This window comes from Acyrthosiphon pisum, chromosome X, assembly GCF_005508785.2.
Source record: "Acyrthosiphon pisum isolate AL4f chromosome X, pea_aphid_22Mar2018_4r6ur, whole genome shotgun sequence".
Taxonomy (NCBI): Eukaryota; Metazoa; Arthropoda; class Insecta; order Hemiptera; family Aphididae; genus Acyrthosiphon; species Acyrthosiphon pisum.
In genome coordinates, this window is record NC_042493.1 from 29478535 (window position 1) to 29504975 (window position 26441).

The 26441-nt window shown below is 26.0% G+C and overlaps 2 protein-coding genes across 5 annotated transcripts in view; both read right to left on the reverse strand.

Moving 5' to 3' along the window:
• LOC100166060 (protein tumorous imaginal discs, mitochondrial) overlaps nt 1-6696 on the reverse strand; it is a 7691-nt gene extending 995 nt beyond the window's left edge. The window contains exons 1-7 of one of the 2 annotated variants that reach the window (XM_008186059.3): nt 6076-6696; nt 5783-6003; nt 4135-4380; nt 3899-4067; nt 3699-3830; nt 2765-2958; nt 2469-2682 (exon numbers count right to left, since the gene is read on the reverse strand). In XM_008186059.3, the coding sequence (XP_008184281.1) occupies nt 2469-2682; nt 2765-2958; nt 3699-3830; nt 3899-4067; nt 4135-4380; nt 5783-6003; nt 6076-6223 (1324 nt within the window). In that variant the 5' untranslated portion in view covers nt 6224-6696. The remainder of the gene's footprint in view (nt 1-2468; nt 2683-2764; nt 2959-3698; nt 3831-3898; nt 4068-4134; nt 4381-5782; nt 6004-6075) is intronic. The other variant, XM_001943992.5, reaches the window with a different exon arrangement.
• A 1860-nt stretch (nt 6697-8556) lies between these two features.
• On the reverse strand, nt 8557-19959 carry LOC100166651. 3 transcript variants are annotated; one of them, XM_016805420.2, is made up of 17 exons: nt 19159-19959; nt 18134-18303; nt 16930-16978; nt 16158-16234; nt 15602-15678; nt 14640-14708; nt 14226-14327; nt 13908-14162; nt 13735-13818; nt 11655-11732; nt 11450-11587; nt 10466-10557; nt 10102-10166; nt 9758-9801; nt 9197-9642; nt 8962-9134; nt 8557-8896 (listed from the first exon to the last, which is right to left on the reverse strand). In XM_016805420.2, the coding sequence occupies exons 1-17, from the start codon at nt 19314-19316 to the stop codon at nt 8787-8789; spliced, it is 2187 nt and encodes a 728-aa protein (XP_016660909.1). In that variant the 5' UTR covers nt 19317-19959; the 3' UTR covers nt 8557-8786. The 3 variants fall into 3 exon arrangements, with proteins under 3 accessions (XP_016660909.1, XP_029341243.1, XP_016660910.1); XM_029485383.1 differs by having other exon boundaries at nt 14223-14327; XM_016805421.2 differs by lacking the exons at nt 16158-16234; nt 19159-19959 and having other exon boundaries at nt 8558-8896; nt 14223-14327; nt 18134-18291.
• Nucleotides 19960-26441: the final 6482 nt, after the last annotated feature.

Consider the following 26441-nt stretch of genomic DNA (forward strand, 5'->3'; position numbering starts at 1 on the left):
GTGTGATCTACACCATTTATGTTGAGTCGCCTTGGGGGGGCTACCTGGGATTGTGAAGGATAATAAGTTCTCGATGAGAGGATTTGAATGGAAAGATACAGTTATGAATTTTTTTATAAAAACATGTAGCTTCGTCATGAATAATTTTTAAGTTGCAATCTATATGTAGGGTATTGGTTTGATATGCATGGAGGGGCGTTCACTAATTTCCTTAAGGTCATATTTTGAAAAGCTTGTATCTTATTCAGATTAGACTTGTTAGCATTTCCACATAGTAAATTAAACTTAAAATGTAAATGTTAATAAATTAATATCTATTAATTTTACAATTCATTTTTTTAATTACTCTGACACTCATTATCACACCCATACCTCTAATAATAATTAATATTTTTTAATTACATTTTTTTGGAGTTTTCAGGACATTTTTGTATGTTATTTAGGTCATCAATATCCTTATTCATCTTACATCTTTATTTATCATATTATAAGCAGTAAAAATGCAGTTATATGTTTGAGTACAAATGTTCTTTTTTATACAAGTTATCACCTAATTTTAGGAAATAGCTTATACTTTTTAACATTTTAACAAAATGCAGCAAAAAAATACTTTAAACGTTTAATTTATTTCCTTCATATTATAGTACTAAATAAATAAAAACAAGAAACATCTCTAAAAAAATTATTAACATAAATGAAAATGATAATTTTTAAAATAAGAGTTGAGTCAAATTAAACCAAAAACAAATAATAATATTAATTTATTTTTCATAAGCATATAGGAGTATTCTTGATTAATATAAAATATATGGTAAGAAACCTACTACTATATTAAACAAATTCCCAGACTATGAAAACTAAGAGAACAACATAACTATATTGATAATATCTGTAAAGAATATTATTTATATCTACATGGCAATTTCAGCAACAATGGCCCATTTACCAAGAACTGTACACCCTAAATTAACATTTTTATAAAGACTATAGTACCCAGATAGACAGCCCTTTTATTCTTCAATTTCAAAGATGTTATCGGATTAAAATGTATAAATAACTAACAACATCTCCATTGTCAATCAAACTAAATTTACCCACTATCTTGCTGTACATCTGAAGAAAGGTGCACCAAAGCTAGTATATATGATAGAATAATAATTATAATAAATACCAGAGTGTATAACAAAAGAACTGACAAATTAAATAATTCTACATTTATTGTAAATTTTTTTTAACACTAAAATAAAAATTTTTTTTAGAAAAATCAATAAAGCTAATTTGTAAATCTGATGTTTAGAAAAAACATTTATTTAAATCAAGTTGGTTTATTTTTCAAAATTGTTTAAATGTGAATATTTTTGTGAAGTAAGGCATATTAATTCAAAAAGTAATAACTTTTTTCAAAATATTCTTTTTAGGAATTTTTAGATGTAAGAAGTAAATCTTAATTTATTTATGGACCTTAATATTTTCATAATTTTAACTAGATTCAATTTTAGATTCTGAGTGTAGCAAAAGAATGTATTGATTACGATTTTTGAGACTACTCCCAAAATTAACTACCTTAATAAAAAAAAATAAAGTTTACCAAAAAGAAACATTACTTTTTTATAAGTGTTTAAATTTAAATTTTTACAATATTGGATTTTCATGGGTAAATTAAAGAATTTTCATCAATCAATTTTCGATAATTTGTTCTAACTTAAAAAAGAATGGTAATATTTTCAATCAATTTCGACGCTGTTTGAGCTATTTAAAGCCATGATAATTTTTTCAAATGTTGTAAATTATTTTTCAGTTAGAAATGTATAAAAGTTTTTCTTTTCATAGCTAAGATAAGAAGTTTTAATATGAAACCATATCTCCAGTTAATGATAACCATGAACTATATTATGTGTAATTTAGGGGTACAGTCATTATGAAATACTAAATAGTTTTGAAAGTGTCATTTGAAATTATTGTATTTAAAACCGGTTATTTTAAACAGAAATTTTAAATATAAATATTAATTATAACAATAGTCTTAAACATTTCTGGTATTAAGCATTGCAACAACTCTTTTAATTAAAAGTAACAGGTATCAAGTTTATATGCCTAAATATTATAAAAAATAAAAATATATTTAGATTTTAATAAGTGCCTATTTAAACACTTTCATATTTGAATACTAATTGTAAAAATAAGCTACTCAACTTAAATACATTTTTTTACAATGAAGTATTTTCTAAAAATAAGTTCAACCAATTGGTCTTGAATTTTACTAAGTGGCGATAAATTATAATTATTTAACAATATAATACAAATTATAATATTATATAATATTAAATATACACATTTTTTTTAAATATTGATCAGAACAAGTTATTTTATTTATCAGTTTTTTTTTTTACACCCAACAGTACTTATTATTTATTTGTTAACTCAACGTATAAATGAATAAAAATAAAAATAAAAAATAAGTTATGTACCATCTTTTTTATGATTTAAGTCTTTTATTGTTCCAGGTGTATTTTCTTCAAGCTCTGCATAAGCTTTAATCAATGCTTCCTGCTTCTTTGTTAGTGACTTAGGAACATCTATTTTAATATTAACATAATGGTCACCAAGTAAATTGGAATTCACTCTTTTCATTCCTTGTTTGAATAATCTAATTTTGGTGTGTGAACTAGTACCGGGAGCAATCTTTTATGGCAAATTAAAAAAAAGACGTTAAATATAATAAATATATAATTTATAGGATCAATAAAGCATTTTTAAATATTACCTGCACTGTGTGGTCATCATAAATGCCTCTAACTCTAATAGATCCTCCTAATAATGCTTGAGATATAGAAATTTTAGCATCTGTGTGGATATCAGAACCATCTCTTTTAAAATAATCAGATTTTTCCACTTTGAAAGTAACAAAAACTTCATTTCTGTTGACCAAAATTCTAATAGTTTGACCGTCTTCAATTCCTATTAAAAACAATAATATAACAATTAAACACATATAATACAAAATATACAGACAATTGTACAATTTTTATGTACTTATTTTTATTGTACTTAAGATATCTTAATATACATTCTTTCTTTATATATAAGGGTACCTATATTACAAATGTATTTATAAATACTTTCTAAGAAATTACATTGCTACTTTTGGATGTAATTAATTATAGTATTTTAACACCTAAATCATATTAAATGTTTGAGTACATTTTATTCATGTAATTCACTAGCATTTAAAATTTAATTAAATAAATAAATAAAACTAATTAACTAAGTAAACTAAAAAAATTTAAAAAGCTTTAAGGTATGACAATTTTTATTATTTTAAAATATAAAATAAAAATTCAAACAATTTTGAACGTTATAAAAAGTATTTAAGTTACAATAAATATGCAATAAATTGTATACTCTTTTCCATAAGAGAAAGGTACTGTTTCATGTATATCGAATGATTGCTGGGCTGTCAAATTCCCTCCATGTTACCACCGGCATATTGCCAGGTTGGTAGAGCATGTGCAATGAACGATCGGTACCTTTATCTTGCGGAAAAAAGTATTGTAATATAAATAATTTAATTGCTGGTATCATTGAATATCCATCATTTTCATATAATATTCTAGATGATTTATGAGTATTAAAATTATAGTCTTAAATTGAATATCAATACAGTTAAGCTATTGAATGAATTTAAATATAACATGTACCTGCTGGAACTGGTACTGTTACATTTTTACGTTGTACAGTGCTTCCTTTCCCGTGACATTCTATACATGGATTTTTTATAATAACTCTAGTTCCTTGACACTGTCTACATGTTGACTTCAATAAAAAGGGGCCTAAAACGTTTAAGTTTTATACAATGAATTAAAAAATAAAATAAAAATACTTATAATAAATACTGTACCTCTTGAGACAGTTTCCATTCCGGTTCCATTACAATGAGTACATGTTGTTGCTTTATATCCTAGTTCACACCGAGAACCACGGCATTTGGGACAAATATCAACCACATTTATGTATAAATCTTTGTTCACACCTCGAGCAGCTTGTTCAAATGTTAATTTAACAACGATCTAAGTGAAATTAATTATAGGGAATAATCAGTTCAAAACTATTTTTCATTTAAAAACATTTCATTACTTCTTCAGCAGCTCCAAATCCAAATTTTGAATCCGCAAAATCTTCATCAAAGGAATTATTATTTCCAAACCCACTTTGATTGAATATTTTCCTAAATAATTCTTCAGCATCTACATTAGATTGGTAACTCCATGCATTTTGGAAATTATCATTTCCTGTACCTCCTCCAGGCCCACCCATATGGTTTGGATTACCATTAGATCCCCATGTGTCATATGTACTTCTTTTTTTTTCATCTCCTAACACCTGTAAATAATATACAATTATTAAAAACTATGAAAATAAATGAGAATATTATTTAGGATACTATTATTTCAATTATTAGGAATGCTTAGTATTCAAAGTGACAACATTTACACATTGTATGGTTTAGATTGCATTGCACAAATCCTAATATTATAGGATTACTGATTAGATTATAATTTTCCATCAGCTGATTTCTATTCTTAATTGAAAACTAGTAGGGTCAAGTAATTATGTTAGTTTTTTTTAAATACCTTTGATATTTAAATTTTATAAACAACAGTCTGCCTTATAATTGATAATGACATAAATTTAACATATTTCAAATAATATACAGTTGACGTTTAAAAACAGAAATAACTATGAACTACCAATAAAAAAAAAAAAAATGTTTTGTATCCATGGTACAAACACTTATCATACCAAATTACACCTTCTAAATAATCCATTTACTTTGGTAATGTTTAATATTAGAGTGAATTGACCTATTAACAAGTTTAAAAATAAGAATATTATCTAGTGAAACTTTCATTAGTTTGTTTTAAGTAAGTTATGAAAATTTTTAAATGCCTAAGTCTAATGTACGTATTGTAGTGTTTGGAAGAAATGGATGCCTAGAATGAATTCTTTTTTATAAAAAAAAATAATAACATTTTTCATTCCTTTCTGGTTCCAATAATTTACACAGATATATAAATAATTTAAATTAAGATATATATATTTTTTAATGTGTATCATGTATATTGCCAATTAGTGATAGTTATCGAGAATCGACATTAATCGTTACTCATTAGTCATTAGTCACTTTATTAATATTTCTCATAAGTTATAAATAATAATTTATATAGAAATGAATACCTATATAAAATATAATTATTTATAACAATAAATAATAAGACAGTCGCCATACGTCAGCCAACAATTTAATTTTGAAGAAAATCTCAAAATAGAATTATAAAATATATACCAACCTACTTGTAGGAATATATTTTAATTAAAAATTAAAGAAGTATGCATATGAAAAAAAAAATGTATTAATGATTAAATAAGAATTTTTATTTTACTTGGAACTAAAAAAGAACGAGGAACGGAACAAATTCCTTTTTATAGGTATTTTTCTATATAAAATCAAAACACAGTGTTATTTATAAATAACATCTATTTAGAGGTGTAATAAAAACTTATTTATTACTTAAACTGAAAACTGAGGTTTTAAAGATTTTACAGAATAAAATAATATAATAACAGACAGATATAGCTTAACAAAACCAAGAATGATATTAACGAATAGTGGTCTACTGTTTAAAATATTAAAACCAACACAATACTCTTATTACTTTTAACTTATTAAGTACTTTTTCAATTACAAACACAGACAACTTAATAATAAATATACTATGCTTACTTCGTATGCATCAGAAACTTCTTGAAATTTTTTGCTAGCACTAGGATCTCCCTTATTGGTATCTGGATGAAATTTTTTAGCGAGTTGATAATAAGCTTTCTTAATTTCTTTTTGAGAAGCGTTTTTCGGTACTCCTAATATGTTATAAAAATCCTTTTTATTATTTAAATAGCTTGTGGTATGTATACTTTTATAGCTATAAGGATTCAGTGGTTTGACAACTGAAACACAAAACATGTTAAATATGGCGTCCATAATATTAATATAAAATTCAAAAAATATTTAATACTTACAGTGATTAAAGAAACGTTTACTACTTAATGTAGAATAAGCGAGAGACGATGAAAATATGTGATGATGGTTTAGTTTTTGGAAATTACACAACAGTGACGGAGAGTAATGTTTGTAAGAAATCAAAAGTTTTATTTTCGTACTGTTCATTGTGAAAAATGTTTAAACTTCCTGTTTTTGTGGTCTAGCGATATAATCGTGATGCATTAATAAAGTCACAGTCTGCTTAAAGTATAAAATAATTATGGAATAACAATGTTGAAAATGTACAAACTACGAAAGTAAGAACGCGTGATAATACGTAGTATGATACTGCAGATGCCGGCCAGGCGGCAACAATATATCGATTTAACAATAACATCGATATTTTGGTATGATCGATTACAATGGCAATTGATGTGGCACAATTTATATACTTTAGATAGCATGGGTAGTATACTATCTTAAATCGTGGTTAGCGGTAAACATGAAAATTGAAGCGATTTTGGTAATATATTTTAATTCGCGAGTTGTAGCCTGTAGGGTTTTTATGAGTGTTACTAAAAACAATTAGACATTATATCGATATAAGGTGCACCGTGTACGATAAATTGAAAGTTGTCCATTATTTGCCGTCTCTAAAGTATATAATGGAATGAAGTTAGAAATGTAATAAATATTAATATACCTCACAGATATTAAAGAATTCTTTAATATCTATGATGTACCTAAGCCACAGATTTCTATAATATAGTAGGTATAGACTAGATGAAGTCTGTGACCTACGCGATATTAATTTTTGATAAGTGATTGGACATTTTATCACTATTTTAAAATATTGTGGTGGTATTATATGTACGATTGTAAATACGACAAAACACTGCTATTATAGTGGTTAATGATCAACTCTGTACTCACTATTCAGGAGTCTATTCACTGTTGTAGACTTATAGACTGTAGTTGAGTTGTCACTATTGGTCTATAGCTATAAATTATAATATATACTGTAGTGCTAGTACTGCCTACTAGCATAGTGGCATCGGTAGTCACAGAGTTGCATAACCAAAATATAATTTATTGTAGGTACATATGTATAGTATAATAATAAATATTATATTATAAAATATAAATTATACATATATTTGTTATCTTGGGACTTGTATAATATCTCAGCTTATACAGTATAATACCGTGGAGTATATTATGATAGTGGCGGCATCATTGCATCAATGATAAAGAAATATAATATGTCTTTATTTTAGAATTTTAGGACTTTTGACTCAAATGAGATTTATAAACGAGACTGGCTTTATAAAGTAAAAAGTATTAGATACTTAAATCAAGGTTGGTCGAGACCTACCTTTAGGATGTCGGTTCTTGTCATTTATTAAGGAGTAACATTCAGGCAATTCAATTCACATGTTGTATCCGCCTCACGCACGGTTTAAGAGGACGCTACACCCGCATACGTTGTCTCCGTCTTACAAATGCACAACATAGCAAAAACTGTTTTGCGCGGGACAAATATGCTCCCTCTTCATTTATAGTAGAATTACCAAAATTCCACAATACATAAGGAAGAAATTAATCTGTGTCGTAACGTTTTTGTTTTTTTTATAGCATTTACCAATAGTTTTAATTAATTAAACGAAAAAAACAAAAAAAAACTTGTTTCAAAAATGTTCTCAAACTTATAACTTGAATTATATTAATGTTATCCAAATAATAAAAATGGTATGACATAGATAAAGTTCTTCTCTATGCGTTGTGGAATTTTAATAATTCTACTATAAGTACAGAGGAAGCATAGTTGTCCCGCGCTAAACAGTTTTTACTATGTTGTGCATCTGTAAAATGGAGACAACGCATGTCCTCTTAAGGTAGAATTCATATCTTTAAGAATTCAATCTTAAACCGTGGCATCGCGTGGAAAGCACGGTTAAAGATATATCTTAAACCGTGGTGGAAAGTGCATGTGTGTGATTATGTAAATCGATATTAGTGTGAGTGAACTATAATAGTATAATTACACTATTACACGCGCGGATAAAGATATTTACGCACACTCCGCACAAGTCAGTGAACAACTTATTCAACATTATATATTTTATTTTGTAATATTAAAAAATAATTATTATTTATTCAACAGCACAACATTTGTTAAACCTACTTGTATAACCTATCTACTGTATACTATATAATAGTATAGTAATCTAAATTTGATGCATTAACAATCTTGGCTACTACAGTAATAGTGTTCATAACATATTTTTTATTGATAGATGAGTAATAACTCAAGTTTTTTACTATCTTCTTTTTTGTTTTTAGTCTTAAGTATGTTTGTTTCTCAAATAAAAAATGTGTATTTAGACTTGCAATTTAACATATTCTCAATTCTGTTAATAATTCTACCTAAAATAATTTATAAAGCAGATTGATAAGTTTTTTTTAAGGAACTCGGAACTTATTTTGTCATTAAAAATATAATAGCTCAATGATAAAATGAAAAGTGTATTTAAAAACAAACAAAAAATGTACAAATAGTAATAATAAGAACAGTCAAATATAGATAAGAGATCACAATAAATACTAGGACTAATAGTTTACATTTTAACATATATAAAATAGCTATCTTGATTTTCATAAAAAATAATCATTAAATAGTATTATATAACATTAACAGTACAGGCAAATCATTGTACAAATATTAATATAAAACATCATAAAAATAAAGTTAAAAAGGGCATTCAAAAAAATTGTTATTAATTATTTTAATTGAAATAGATGAAGGATTTGTTGAGTTACAAGATTGACTTAATTTGAGGATTCCATTTTTATGCAGTCCTGAGGAAACAAATGCACAAAATACATATAAAAATATATACATTTTAATTTTTTCAAATACTAACCAAGTAGCTCTACAAAAACTGTAATAGCATATCTTCTATTAGTTACGTGAATAGGACAAATATCAGTAAACATCAAATGTGAAATATTTTTGGGTGACTGTTTTAAAATATTGGATATTATTTCCTTAATATCAATAGATATTCGATGAGATTCTTCAACTTGCTCAATAATACTGAAAATGAAATAACATAATTTTGTTTTAAAATATAAATTTATGTTAACCAAAATATTTACTTTTGAATATCCTGCAAATTATTGGGTCCAATTTGATTCAACACAACATTTTCTTGGTCAATGTTTAATTCAACACGATCAACATGATCAAAAAACGGAGATTTTTCAGGCGGAAGCAATTTAGGTAATCCAGATTCTGTTATTATAGACAAAGAGGGAATAGGACAAATATTTGCCGTATTGAATGGAGGCCCCTTGGTCGAGTTGTGTTGTTCAACTATTGTTTTATCATTTAAAAGTTTATCAACTTCACTAAGAGATGGAAATGCCATAAGAGGTTGTGGTAGATCTATGTGAGATAGTTCAGGGCCAACCAATGTTTTATGGGCTACTAAACTTTGATTAACTCTATAATTTATTTTGTCTTTAAATGTCTTCCACTTAGTCTGATCAATTTTTGAAATGGGTGAAATTTCTCTTAAACTATCTTCCAAATTATTATTTATCTAAAATAGGATAAATATACTTTGACTTGAAAATTGTAGATTATTCTAATGAAATTTATGCAACTATAACTTTTTATAAAATTATATTTATGTTAATAGAAAAAATTATGTTTACCTCATTAATTGTGTCTCTCCACACTAAACTATTATTGGTTAAACCTAGAATACAGTTTGTTTGAAAATTATTATTAAAATATTAAATTTTTTTATTATCTTATTGAACAATAATTATATTTATTCTTTGTTCGAGTTAATAAAAAAGGAAATAATACAAAATTTACTAGATGCAAAAATGTTGCTCTAAACATAAATTGTATCGTATAGATCTTACTGTCAAATGTTAACTATACCAGAAAAACATAATTTTGGTTGATAGTTAAAAATAATAAATAATATTTTTTTTATAACAACCGCACAGTGCACATTGTATGCAAATATTTATTAAAAGTGGTTACTTACATTCTTCAACTAAAGGAAGCAGAGATAAATGAGGTAATGAATTGTTTTTGCAATGGTTATAAATACTGTAAAAACACAACTTATATTAATATAAATAATATTAATTATTTAAAAGTTTTATTAAAAAAATAAATAACAGCAATTCCATAACTATTAAATATATTGTTTTGATGATGGTAGTTAGTAGCTGTTATATTTTACAAATTGAATAGACTAAAATAATGAATAAAAATATTTTGAGCTTGCAATATTTATTATCCAAGATTTTTATTTAGAAAAATTAGTTTTCGGAAATAAATATCATCCTAATTATGCAACTAAGTATTTAAAATATTAAAATTGGAGAAAAAAATGTATTACGTACCAAATGTTTGAAGTATTGCTGTAATTAAATTTTTCATTATTAATTGTGTAATTATTCAAAGTCATTTCATTATTAAAAACTGCATCTAGATCCTAATAAAAAAAATAATTTTAGGATTAATTAATTATAATTTATAACTAATACTAATTGTAATTAAGTATAGATAACCCTATAATTAAACTTTTTTTTCATTTTAGGTGCTTCACTGAATGTTATAGAAAAAATGCATTGATTTTAAGCTTAGAGAGGGGTTTCTGATAGCAAACTGTATTTAGTTGGTACTTTTGACAAGTCAAAATTAAACATTTTTAAATTTAATTTTTATAGTAAGTATAGTAAGTTTTGAAAATGTAATACAAGGTATCTCATAAGTAGTTCAAATTGGAACCAAAAACGGTAAAATATATTTAAATTTAATTTTTATCATAGATATTTTAAGTTAAAATATAAATGAAATTCAATATTTAAATTTTAAACAAAGAATAACAATTAAATAAAAAAATATTTTTTTGTGGGGATTTGAAAGTTGTATGTACATTATTATATTTTATACACACAATGACATTTTCAAAACATTTAGATTAATATAATGCTATTGCCTATTTAAATTTAATACTGTATAACTTTAAATGACACAATTAATTACTATAAAAATTAATAGCAATATATTTACATGAAAATAGGCTGACCGGCTCCGATCAGAATCATTTTTTTTATGCAGAGATTTATCATTGATTTCAAATTTAATATATTCATTACATTGAACTAATCTATGACGAGGTACACTCAACTCCTACTGTACAGCAGAATGGTTACTTATTTTTAACCCCCTGTTTATTATTTTTCATAAATGATAAAACTATAAAATACAAATACAGCTTATGGGGAACAATTAAAACATAATTTGTGCTAAACATATATTATGTAATTTAAAAACAAAAATTAGAATTATTATTTTCTAAATATATTAAAAATATACAATACTTTGTTTTCTTCTAGTTCCATATTTAATGTGAGCACAGCAAATGGTATAATAAGTCTATTACGGTACATAGCGTATCTAATAGGTAAATGGTCTATAGATTGATTAGTACACTTCAACACCATACATTCAAGTGGTCTCTAATGAATCAAATAATAATTAGGTAAATAATAATAACTGCTTGTATACAATAGTTAAAAGTATTACATCAAAAATCTCTCCTTGAAGTTTCTTCAACCGGTTTCTAAGTACTTTACTGTTTTGTTCAATGAGTCTTTTCTTAAACTGTATGAAACAATTTGTTATCAAAAAAATATTAATAATATTTATTATTACAACCTATAATTAAAAGCAGGGCTTAAAACCGTTTCCAAAATTAATGGTAGGATCCGATAGGAGCCGAAATTTTTTAAGAACCGGTTATCAGTTATCTTGTTCTAAGAAGTGCCGTTTACCGGTTACCCGTTACATTAAACCACAATAAAAAAGTGATTACCAGTTACCGATTTTTAACGGTTTCCAAAATATTTAAATAACCGCTTACCAATTTTAAGCGGTTTAAATACCGCTTTTCACATCAATTTTTTCATTTTTGTTATCAACAATGAATTATTTATAATGATGTGTTTACACTTTTCATTAAGTCATTAAATGAGTTACCATGCCTTCGATAATTCAGCGCTGCTGTAACGCTTGGTCAGCAACTTTAAATTGTCATTTTTTAATTCAGCGCAAAACTACGCTGCTTGTGATAGATAGCGTTTTTTAATTTATCACAACCTAGCGAACCAAACAACGGTTCCATCATGTTAGAAACATGTTAGACTTAGATGCATCATAGAATTACTGATAACATTTTATTGATATTGTTTGTAATCAAATATAAATGGTGATACTAGTATATGAAGAAATTTAAAATTTGTATTTTAATTTTCATCACATACGCGAATAACATAGGTAAACTATACAACAAGACGCCGTTCTGTTGGCTATATAGTAAGTAGTGACGGGTACTATACAAAAATACTGAAAGTGAAATGATAGTGTTTGTGTTACTTCGAATAAACGAATCACTGAATAGCAAATAATAATAATATTATAGCAGGTAATAGACAATAGTGTAATACTACGATAAGTAGTTAGTAAATACTAAATCATATGATATATATATATATATATTATATACAATAAGTACAGTACTTTGTAGGTCATAAAATATAACCAAGTGTCCATGTAGGCGGCATTACGAGAAACGGCCATAGGGAATTCCGGTAATATTAAATAATCAGTACAGAATACAGATATAAAAATATAATTTTTAATTTAAAATATAAAATATAATATACCTATATATTATTTTATAATACGCATAAACGGTATGCGTAATGGCATTACCCGTATGACATGTACGTATTTACTATTTTCTGTACAATTATATCATAAATTCATTATTTCAATATTACTGATAAAGAGAATATTTTTCTACTAAATAAAGTATAAAAACTATAAACTGAAATAAAAATAAATAATTGGTAATTGGAAAAAATTTTTTTTTCCTCATTGTACTAGTTACCGGGTATCGCTAAAATAATGATTTTCAGAAATGTCGATAATTGGTTTTTGGGATATGAATTTATAAACTTTTGCTAATCGGTTACCGGTATCCGCTTTCCAAACTTCAGATAAATTAGATAAGCGGTTTAGGGTTCTCAACATTTACGGTTTTTAACGGTTTTCATGAAAAACCGGTAAACGGTTTTAAGCCCTGACTAAAAGGTATTTTGAATGTTCTGTATGATTTTGTGAATAGATAGTTGGTTATTTCTACACTATTCAAAATATTCTTAGCGGTTAATTGTCAATCTACATAAAATAAATATATTATAACAGGCCATTTTTAATTACTATAATATTTATAGTTTCTATACATTCATATTTTGTAATACAAATTAATTGTATTTACAGAAATTTAAATAATCAAGTTATTTTTAATTTCTCAAATATTTAGAAAATAGTAAATTTAAATTGGAACAATGTGCATCTAATTTCTTAATCAAATGGTTAAGCTCTCCCCAGTTATTTAATTATATTTTAGTTCAAAATATTAATTATCAGAGCTTGTACTGATACAATTTTAGCCCTCCCCCCACCCTTAAAAATGTCACTAGTTTGACAATGACTAAAATACATGTAGGTACCTTACCAACTGGAAAAATAAATAGTATAATAATGTAAGGTAGGTATAAAAATTATACTTAAGTCTACAGTAAACTGAACAATGACTTACTTTTTTTTTGGGGATTACACCAGGTATTTTTCTTTTTAGTGATTGATTTGTTAACCTTTCGGGGGAACAATGTTCAGTAGGCTCCTAAAAAAAATATTTTATTTTATCTGTTTCATATTATCTATTTTGATAGAATTTTAAGGCAGCGTTAACACTTAATCATACTATAGTACCTTAAATTGATTTTGTAATTCTTGTAGATTCGTTGAATGCTGAGGTAGCTCCATTAATGATTCAACTCTAATTTGTTCAACTTGTAAATTTAGTGTACATTGTGGTTGTTCTAATATTTGTTGTGGTTCTAGATTTTTAGGCTGTATATCAAAATCCATTAATTGTTGTTCGAAATCATTTTTAGGCAAAAGAGGTCTCTCCACGAGAACATCTTGATTGATAACTGGAAACTCTTCAACTGGTTGAATAAATGACTAGAAAAAATAATATAATAATAATAATAATAAATCAACAATACCAAAATTTGAATTTACAACTTGTAGTTGGTCTAACACCGATATTTTATTAACATCACCAATATTTTCTTCAGTGTTCAAACTTAATATTTTTTGACTATGTAGTATTGGATTATTAAAAACCTATATAAAAATAATAAGCATTTTATTATTGAAAATTGTACATAATATTCGAGGCGCAACATATGTTAATTACTAGTCTTGCTCTGCTATGTACTAATCATTGTGCATACGAAAGTTATTTATTATTATTTTCAATTTGAAATAGTTTATTCATAATTATTAGCACATAAAATATCTCATACAAATTTTTAAAATGTATTAAATGCGAAATGAATTATATAAAACATTAATTGATGCAGTAACTCCTACACTAACTATAATTATTTTTGTGGTACTAATGTCATACTTCATAAATTATTAAAATATACTTACTGTTTGGTTTAGAACATTTGTCTGAAGTAATTTCATTTCTGTAGCATTTGAAGTGTGTCTTGGATTATTCTATAGAAATTAAGATTTTAAGGAACAAAACACAAAAGTAGGTTAGTCATTTTTGTACAAAAATATATTTAACATAAAACTAATTAACAATGTATTGTTTTATTATTATAACTTGGTATTTGTTCAATATGTATATTTTTTTCAAACAAAAGTTACTACAAGTGACCTAAATTTTTTTTTTTAATACTTTATACAAACATAGTGACGAGGATGGTTAAAATTTTAATTTTTCATATAATTATTACTATGGATCCTTTTTATGGTAATAATTTATACAATTAGTATTTTATCATATATATTTTTAATCAGCTTTATTGAATAAAACTTAACATAAATAACCTATTAACTATAAATCTAGTAGTCTCACTATCTATTAATTATAAAAATAAAACTTTAATATGTATACTAATAGTTATCTTTATATAAATTACTCACTGAATAGTTGAAGAATTTTAAAATAAATATGATTTACTAATTGATTATTATATTTATTAAGTATATTGTTACTTACAACAAATTTACACATATAGCATTATTCTAAAGTTTTATCTATTATCTACACAATTTTGTTATTTATGTGTTAAAATTTTGTGGGTATCCAACTGTTAGTTCTAATAAATTGTTTTACATCCAAATACTATATTATTTTAAACCAATAGCTCTACTATTTTAGTCCACGATATGAAAACTGACCCTTGCAACCCGCGCCCCATACCATTGGATGTCAAGCTCGGAATCCATGGGTTCTTAAGCTAAATCAGTTAAAGCAGCCACGTTGCTAGAGCGCTAAACTTATCAACTAAATATATAATACATAACGGCACGTGTCAGTTTTAGTGTCGCGGACTATAGAATCTAAAATCAATTATATGATTTAATAACATGCCACTTACTAAAAAAATACCTATCTCATTGAGGTTTGTTTCTAGGCTAGATACTTGATGTTGATTTAATGATTGAACTTTCTGGCCTAAAATAAATGATTTAAATTAAATATAGGTACTCTATTGGATTAGACAAAAGAAAAACAATAATCATTGGTAGATAAATGTGTTAAACAACTAAATTCACAAACACTTTTAAAATTCATTAAGGAATATTAATCCCCTAATGCAGCGGTTCCCAACGGCACCATTTTTTGAATTAAGGTTTTTTTCAAAGGCATCCTTCCTAAGTCATAGCATGACTTATCAAAAGAAATAGAAAAAATGAATAAAAACGAGAAAAAATTGTAATGGGAAATATGAAAATATGCATTTAATTAAACTTATACATAATTTATACATTTTTATTAACATTATTGGTTTTCAAATATAATTTTGGATCGTATAAAATTCTACGGCAGCACGGCGCCCCTATAAAGACACCGTGGCTCATACTTTGAGAACTGCTGCCTTAACGGCATTATGTTTACTATTTGTTTGAAAAAGTAATAAAAAAATATGTTACTTTGAGTATGTTCTTTGTTATATGATTCATTAGTAGCATCAGATTCCATTTTTTGTTTCTTTTTAGGCATTTTGTCTCTAAGTTAAAATCAATTTATATAGATAGTAGTACATAAAGCAAAGTATTAAATCAGGCAACTTATAAAATTCCTAGCCATTCTGAAATAAGCTGATAAAAAGCATCATTATTTTTTATTGTTTTAAGTAACTAAAAGTAGATAGGCAATTTGAGAAATGCCTGTACATTTTATAGAATGCTCAAGTCATGATAGTAGTTCATAGTGCCTAATATTATCTAACAGTACAGGAATAAAATATTTTCAATAGTAATATTATATACCATTTATAGCAATTTCATAAGACATTTTTAATTAGATGAAAATGTGTAAATATGATAAATAAAATATTGCGCTGACATCCTCTTAATATTAGAACTTATGATATATACAAAATGCTGAATAATAAATAACGGTTTACCCTGTAACTGATATGCCCCAATAATTTATATTCAGTATAAAATATAACAGTATATTATTGTCATCACTCACTGAAAATTAACTCAACTTAATTTTTAAATAGGTATTAAATGTTTAATGAATATTCCATGAAATTATTAGATATTATGTATAATGTATATTTTATTCCCTTGCAGGACATGTTGGGTAAATAGTAGCCACTATTACGTAGGAATTTTATTAAATGCCAGACTAAATACTTTGACTAGTAACATAAATAATTCTTATAATTACATAAATATATAGAGGAATACTTACACAGCTCTTTTGTTCTTGTATAAAGCTTTTGTTGAATTGGTACAATAACCTAAATATTTTTTTTTAATCATAACCAATTTAAATATTTATATCAATATATATTATATAATTATTATATTATATAAAGGGAAATGCAATTATATGTTAGCAGTGCCTATCTGAAGATGGTAATTTTTTTCTACATCACATGCAAATTTATCAATATAGTTGTATATATATTATATATATATATGACATAATATAATAGGTAAAGTAATGTAATCTGTTTAACACAATTTTTTTTTTAATCCTTGTACAGTAAAACTGCCTTATAACAATAAAGTATAATCTATATACTGTATGTTTTAGTCTCCTATAATGGAAACTTGTTTATAACAAAAAAAATAAGTTGGAACCGAGTGATTCCGTTATTAAGAAGTTTTACTGCAATTGAATATAGTGAAAATACATTTTATTCTAGGTAATTAATTTATGTGCACATTCTGTATATTTTTAAATGTTTTAAAATACAAAAAAACATACAAGAAGCTTTAGATAATATTCATGCCTCAATTTTATAACTGATTGATTAATAATAATTATTAACTGAGAAAACGGATTATTCTGAACATTTAATTTGCTATGTTGTGTGTTAGTGAGAATGAGACAAAACATGTGGGTATAATGTTCTCTTAAAAGTAAAAGCTAAAATGTTGTTGGTCATTTTTTTTCATACATAATTTTAAGTCATTACAAAACAACATTTAATGTTATTTTTAACATTATAATTAGATTATTTTTTTTTTATATAATGCAATACATTTTTAATTTCATATTCCTAAACAGAATATTTTTCTGAGAATTTTAATACAAAGTTAAAATTTATAATAAGTATTTATTTGGTTATAGGTATTTAAAATTTAGATGAGCGGAATGCTATGCCACACTTCTACTACTCCACTAATATATTTAAGTTATAACTTATAAGTAACAAACAACTCGTTTGAAATTCACAATAAAATTTAGAATATGATATTAAAAATTTAAATAAATAAACAAAAAATATATATTATAATAAGTAAAATATATTTTTTTTTCAAAAATGTTGCTTTTTAATAACTTCATAATATGTAAGAAATATATTTCCAAAATCGTTGATACTTTTCAAGTAAAAGAGTGTTTACCTTTGAAGAACCTCTCTGTACAGTTATAAATATAAACTTACTGTAGTACGCTTTTGTAGCATTTGTATGTATTAAAATTAAGCCAATAAATGCTTGACTTATCAAAACAAATGGATATTTAATGCGTTGAAAATCATTTTGCAAAAACTTTAAGGTTGACGAAATAGCAACTATATCATCATAGTTAAGCAAAAGTATGATTAATTGATCACTGAAACAAAAAATATAAATACATATAGGTATTATATAGGTAATATTATTATCAACAAAATCATCATTTAACAATAATAAATTTAATTTATTATTTATTTAATTTATGTTTACTTAAATTGGGCATTTTATAAAGATTTTTTTTTATTTCCAGTGAACTGACAACAGTTTGATATTATATTATTATTTATTGTTAAAATCAAATATAAATATTGACCATATTTAATACCATGCTGAAGAAAAAAATTGATCGTGTTAACACTTAACAGCTGGCTTAACGAGATACACTATATATACCTATATATAGAAAATATGGTTAAAATCGGCATAACTGGAAGACTAATTTAATGACTGGAAAAAAATAACTGACTAACTGTTTATAAGTACAACGGAATTCTTAAATCATGATTCTTCAATTCTTCATAGGTAGGTAAATGTTATTTTTCTAAATTGAGTAAATTCATAATTTTAAATAATTAGTAATTTACAGGATACCTTTATATGTTGTTTATTTTCAATCGAAAAGGAAACCATGTCGAATAAGGACATTATTAATCAATGTAATGACTAGGCATCAGATTTATATGTACCTATTAAAAAAATGAAAATATGTATTTGTATAAAAAAAGTCTAAGTTAAAATCACGATTATAAAGAACTTATTTATAAGAATTCTTTATAATCGTGGTTAAAATGTACAATACCAGTGGCTTAATAATATCTTACTGCATTAGGCAAGAATATATTTTACTATTAAAAAATTATTATTGGGTATAATGAAAACAGTAATAGTTTTAAAAGATACAAATGTACATTCATAGTAGTTAATAATATATTATTATATTCTTATTTCTTACCACATCCAGGGGACATCTAATTTCCGAAAATCACTATTCGTCTTAAAATATTTCTCGAGACATTTTCCATCAGTAAACACGTTAAGTGGCACATTCAACATACCGTTGGGATCCACACCACGGATCAGCCGATGGAAGTGTTTATTATAAAAATCCATGATCTGCAAAGACGATGAATAGCTGAATACAGACTGAATAGCACAACAATTTTAAAACAGACCGATTTATAATTAACCGACAAAAAAAATCGTCTAATCAACAGACTGTCAAGTAGGTATCGACTATCGAGTAGGTACCTCAAAACAGTAACCACGGCTAAAACAGAACAACCGCCAACTGTGAAAAGACAAAAGTTACAACTCAGTACTGAGTACTCGCACTTAGCAAATAAAAAGATGGAAATCCCGATTTTAGCGGTTTGCAGTTGCCAGTAGTGGGCCGCCGGCCGTCTGTCAATAGCGTCGGCGAGACTCGTCAATTGTCGACCGGGAACAAAAGAACCGAAAATGTGCGGTGCAGTCACTAGTCGCACACAATTTTTATTTGAAAATGTTGAATGTGAGCATCGGTCTTAGGTTTTCAATAATATTTTTCTCTACAGATATAATTTTGACCATGTAAAGTTGTATTTTATATGTCTGTGTAAAAGCAAGCAAACACTTAGGCCCGTTTCACATGGACGCGTATCATACGTCGCGTATGATAGGTACGCATCCATGTGAAAGGGCCCTTATAGTTTCAACATTATACTATTATAAATAAAGTACATTTGTAGCGTCACTGCTGAATTTAATAATATTTGATATTATATGTGTAGGTAATTCGGTAGGTACCTACATTGTAATAGGTAGGTAATGAATTTGATTTTGTATTAGTTGTTGGTCATTATGACATTATGGGTAAACAAATACATGAAATTAATTTAATTATTTTGCTGGATTTCATCATTGATTAAACTATTAAAGCCAGTGCCGCAATTAGGATTCTTGGGGCCCCGGACAAAGTTAATGTATGGGGCTCTGAGTTCTATGTATATTATAATATTTTTGAATAGGTCACCTAATTAACTACCTATACAAAAATAAATAATGATGGTGATCTTCTTTTAAAAAGCCCTAAAAATAGAATATGAACGCCCACTACCTAGTGACCAGTGACCATTTATAGATAAATAAAGATATTATTATGGATAAATAGGGGTCCTGTTCTTCGATAGCAAATTATGGATGCATAATAAATATTTTTATTTAATATATTTTATTTTATTTAAACATTAGATTACAATGCAATTCTTTAAAAATTTAAAATATATGGGGGAGGGCGCCGTCGGAGCCCCCTGAGCCAACGATTAGCAGTCCTCTACAGGAGCATTGCCCCGGCGGCCCCAGCGGTTGTTGCGGCACTGAATTTAAAGCATATTATATTTATTATTTTATTATTATTAATTTATTATAATAATACTATTGTTAAAATTTTAAATGTAGAAATTATATAAAGTATAACAATATATAAGGTAGGTACTTCAACAAAGTATTTAAAATTTTTTTTCTAAGTATTTATTTAAAACCAAATACTAATTATTTTTAGTTTACCTATACCTATATTAGATTCTGAGTGGAACGATGAATGTATTGATTTTACAATGATGTGTGTTTTTTTATTTTTTATAAAATTTTTTTTGTGTCTGTGTACACGATAAGTAGTCGAAATAATGCTTCGATTTTCAACTTCAGTATCTTGTTCGATTGGAAAGTGAATATCATTGGTGTATTGGGGAGGTCAAAATTTAAAATTCCCAGTAATTTTCAAAAGCACCAAGAAAAACCAAAGAAAAATTAAAGAAAAACGGGAATTTTCACGCAAAATCGATTTTTCACAAAATTGAATTTGGTTTTTGGTGTAACTTTAAAAAAAATGACCGTAGATACATGAAATTTTGACTGAATGTTTATATTAGCATTTTCTGTACACTATAACATTTTCAAAATATTTTGACTTCTTTTGAGCTCTTTACAGACATTGTCAGTTTTCCTTTTTTTTTTTTAGTTTTTTTTCTAAAAATATCAATAAAATTTTATTTGTTGACTAAAAAAGCTTGAAAATTTAATAAAAGGCTCCTAGTATATCGTTTCAAAAGCAGATGAAAAATATTAAAAATCCTTAGTCACAGTTTTTTTTTTATAAGCATTTAAAGTTCAAAAAGCATTTTCTATATACGATAAAATTTTGAAAATAATTTGACTATTTTTGAGCTGTTTACGGACATTGTAAGTTTTCAATTTTTTTAGTTTTTTTTTCTATAAATATCAATTAAGTCTTATCTATTGGGCCAAAAAGTGTAAAAAATTAATACTTGGTTCCTGATACATTGTTACAATAGCAGTTGAAAAATATTAAAAATACATAGGCACAATTATTTTTGATAAGCATTTGAAGTTGAAATTTTGACAAAATTTATCAAATTTAAAATTGAATAATTATTTTGTAGTTAAAAAATTATAAAATGTTCAACTTTTATATCTAAGGATTGAAAATTTAAAACAAGATTCCATGTAAGTAATTAATTCTGTTACAAAAAAATCTAAAAAATACATTTACACAGTTTACTTTTATAGTCATTTTAAGTTCAAATTTGGACGAAATTACATATTGTATAACGCGTTATAAGTACCTAATGGATATTGTGATATAATTAATTTGGAATTTATTATAGGTACCTACTATAGGTCAATTTTTTTTTAATACCATATATAATATTATGTCTTTGATACCCGCTCAGAATCGTTTTTCTTATACAATGATATTATATCATTGAATTCAAATTTAATACCGTCCATTATACAGTGACCCACTTGCAATCTAATGTACATCAGAGTGACATCCACTTACCCACCTTTTTTTTTTTAAATTTAATTTCGATCATGTAAAATAATAATAAATATTTATAATATACCTAGGTACCTAAATAATAATAAGTATACTTTTTTACTGTGAATACTCAACTAAAAATCAAATACTTCCATAAATAAAACATTTGAGTACCGTAAGAGGGGGATACTTTGCTCCGTATATATTTCTTTTTTAACTTAAACTTATACTATTGCATCAATAACAAAGATAAAAATTACATGTTCGCGTTGTTTTATATGTATAGATGTTGAGAGGTAGGAACAATTCAAAAAAATCCGAATGTCGTACTAAGTGACTTACTTTCTTATTCCCAAAAGTTTGGTGCAAAGTAAAATACATTGCAGGTAAGTGAATAAAATTACCTTACCTTAATGCATATAATAACTATTGGTGCAATTTTTAGTGCTCGTGTTTTAACTAATCTAAACCTATACATAATATAATTGAATAATATATATTTTTTTTTTTTTATAATTGATTAAAAGTCTTTTTCCAATACATTTTAAATTAAATTTCAATCCCCTAGATTTTGGACAACTTTTTCGCTATAAGTTTTTGTGTTTTTGAAAACAACTCTTTTCATGGCATTTATCTTGGAGGCAAACTAATAGATTGATGTTCGAAATGTTTGAAAAAATTTGTGATGTTAAATGTTAATAAGAAGAATAAAAAAAAACTACAATCTCGTATCTCAAAATCATAATGTGCTCCGATTGATATAAATAAATATTTTTTTTAAAGCAATGTTTAACCCCTGGACTCTGGAGTAAAGTATCCCGCTCTTACGGTACCTATTTGAAAGTCACGCCAAATTATGCGGTGTAAAATATATGCTGCTTTTATTAGTTTTTCTTTAATTAGGTTATTTCGATAAACAAATTTTCGCTCAGTTAAAAAACATGAAAATGTAATAGAAGGTTGTTGTTATTGCAAATTAATAAAAAAAAGTTGTGCTTAAATCCACAATATCTACCTATATAAAAAAAAAAGTCTACCGGAAATGTCAAATTAAATTTTTATGAGCGTTTGAAGTTCCAATGTTTAGTGAATGTTCATTCACTCAATTTCTCATGAAATGATTTTCTTATTTTGTTGTAATTCAAAAGTAAATTTTTACTAAACGTTTATTTTTTTATTTCCTATACTTGATAATATTTTGACTCGATTTGAGTTGTTTACGGATATTTTAAACATTAAATTATTATTTTAGTTTTTTTTTTCTATAAATGTCAACATATAATTTTATTCGTTGGGTTGGGTCAATAAGCTTAAAAATGTAATACAAGGCTCGTACAAAAATATGGTTATGCAATAGCATTTGAAAAATATTAAAAAAAAAAACGTAGGCACAATTTTTTAATAATCATTTAAAGTTCATTTTTGAAAAAAATTAGAAAATTGATGATTAAATTTGTAAATTTAATGTAGCCATGTAGGTGGTTAAAAATTTATAAAATTCGTGGGTACAAAGAATATTAATTCAACTTACCGGCTACGGCTACTTCATTAATAATAACAATGTCAATTATAAATATAATATAAAATATCCTTGTCACCTTCGCTCGGAATCATTTTTCGTATACAATGGTCTTTTATCATCGAACTCAAATCTAACACCATCCATACATAGGTACAGTGACCCACTTGTAACCTACTGTACAGCAGAACGCCACAACAACACCCAATTTACACGCTTATTAATTTTAAATTTATATTGGTTTTAATAAATGTGTGCGGTATTGTTCTAATTTTGTGTGCGGAATTAGGCTACATATTTTTTTAAATCTGGCATTGAATTATGCATTTTTGTGGTATTGATTCGTATTTGTGGGGTAATTGGCAGCGCCAAACTGTAGATACTTAAACTGTATTGAGCTATTCAAAGGCATGACATTTTGTTTATATTTAAATATTATATAACCCTATATAGGTAATTAATTTGTATTGGTTTTTTTTAAATTATTGTCGATAAAAAAATGTAATAGGTACAATTTACAAAATAAGCTATAAAATAAAACTCGGGGGACGGATTGGCCGAGCGAACAAAAGCATCGGTTGCGACGCGCACCGACGCCGGTTCGATCCCGGCCACGGGTGGCATTTTTCTTCGGGCAAGTCACAGTGTTCGGAGGGAGATGCTGCCATCCCCACCCGGGCATGGTGAAACCTACTGGTGCCCAACATAAAATTCTACTAAATTTAAAAATGTATTTCAACCAACCGTTCCAACCTACCCACTATAAAAACAACAAAAACAGAACAGCTAATGGACACAGTTGCCCGCAGGCATAAGTTCAATGAAAAAAAAAAAAAACTGGGTACTGGGTACTTGAAACTTTTAGAGTATATTATTATAAAATATATATATAGTAGGTACTAGGTATATAGGTATATATTATATTATGCAAATTATATAATTGTATAATATATATAAATATATAATTGAATAATATATATTATATATATATATACACTCAATGATAATTTGAAATGTAATTTGTTTGGCAAAAAATAATTCAACCTAATATCTACTGTATTGCTAACATCTATGATAGTAAAATAGGTACTAAAATAAATGATTTTAATAAAAATAATCTATTAATGTCATAAAATATGTAGTAATATTATAATTTATAAGCTGATCTTCTTATAGGTTAAAATTGTTTTTCATATACAATGATTACAATGAGTTTATATTTATCAATTATCGGTAAATTATACTATACTTTCCGTTCGAGATTATTATTAGTAGGTAAGTTGCGTCCGCTTAAAAAGGTTCTAAAAAGTAAAGAGTCATGGCCTATTTGCGTCACACTATCCATTTTAGACATACTAGTTCCGTCAAAGTTTTTAATAGCATAATAATTAAGAACCTACCTACTACTATAATTGACTACTATATAACAGAATAGATTTACTACATATTAGGATTCCACTATATATACCTTTGATTATATTATATTACAATATTACATTATCAAACATTTAAATAAATTAAATTATACAAATTATAAATACAGTTTATGTAAATATTAAATAGGTACAATTGTCAATTATGTACATATAATGCAAAAATTGTGCTTCATTAAAATAATATATAATATATCAGTAGCGTAGCGAATCATATTTTTCAAAAGCAATTTTATTGCTTCTGGTTTCTAGGGGGTGGTGGTGGGTCATAACCTCATAAGGCCCACATACACGGTCAGTCTTTGAACTTTATTTTGGGTGCTACCCCACACCCTATTTGAGCATATGAATATCGTATACATCAGTTGGAGTAGGGTGGGGTAGGTCATAAATAATTTGTTTGTTCCATATGACTTAAAGTTCACTACGCCACTGTAATATATACTAATTTGTAAATTTTCAATTTGATAAATTTCGTCAAAATTGGAACTTTAAATGATTATAAAATAAACGTGTCCATGTATTTTTAATATTTTTCATCTTCTATTGTAGCATTATATCAAGGGCTTTGTAATAATTGTTCACGATTTTTCTTCCAACAAATAACATTTTATTGATATATATAGAAAAAAAACTAAAAAAAAGGTGGGTAGGTTTTAACTTTTAAGTGGGTCACTGTATAATGGATGGTATTAACTATTAAGTTTAAATTCAATGATATATCATTGTATATGAAAAAAGATTCTGAGCGGTGACGGTTTGTCAGTGTGTATATTTTTAATTTTATATTACATTTATATTGTTAATATATATTAACAATATATCTTATATAATATATCTGATATTACTTATCATCAATACGGTACCCAGAAAGTTGAAATAATATTATAAAATTACAAGAAAATAACTAAAATTGTTATTCTCGATTATTTAATATGTAATTTCCTCCAAATTTGAACATATACCCTGCTTACGTGGAGCGTTGTTCAAAGTTTTCAATCCTTAGCTATAAAAGTTGAACATTTTATACATTTTTAAGTACAAAATAATCATTTAATTGTACATCCATTACAGCGATCCACTTAAAAAATGTACTATTAATTATTATTAATTTTTAGATTCTGAGTGGAACGATGAATGTATTGATTTTACAATGATGTGTGTTTTTTTTTTTTTTTTGTGTCTGTGTACACGATAAGTAGTCGAAATAATGCTACGATTTTCAACTTCAGTATCTTGTTCGATCAGAAAGTGAATATCGTTGAAAAATTAAAGAAAAACGGGAATTTTTACGCAAAATCGATTTTTCACAAAATTGAATTTGGTTTTTGGTGTAACTTTAAAAAAAATGGCCGTAGATACATGAAATTTTGACTGAATGTTTATCTTAGCATCTTCTATACACCATAACATTTTCAAAATATTTTTGATTTATTTTGAGCTCTTTACGAACATTTTCATTT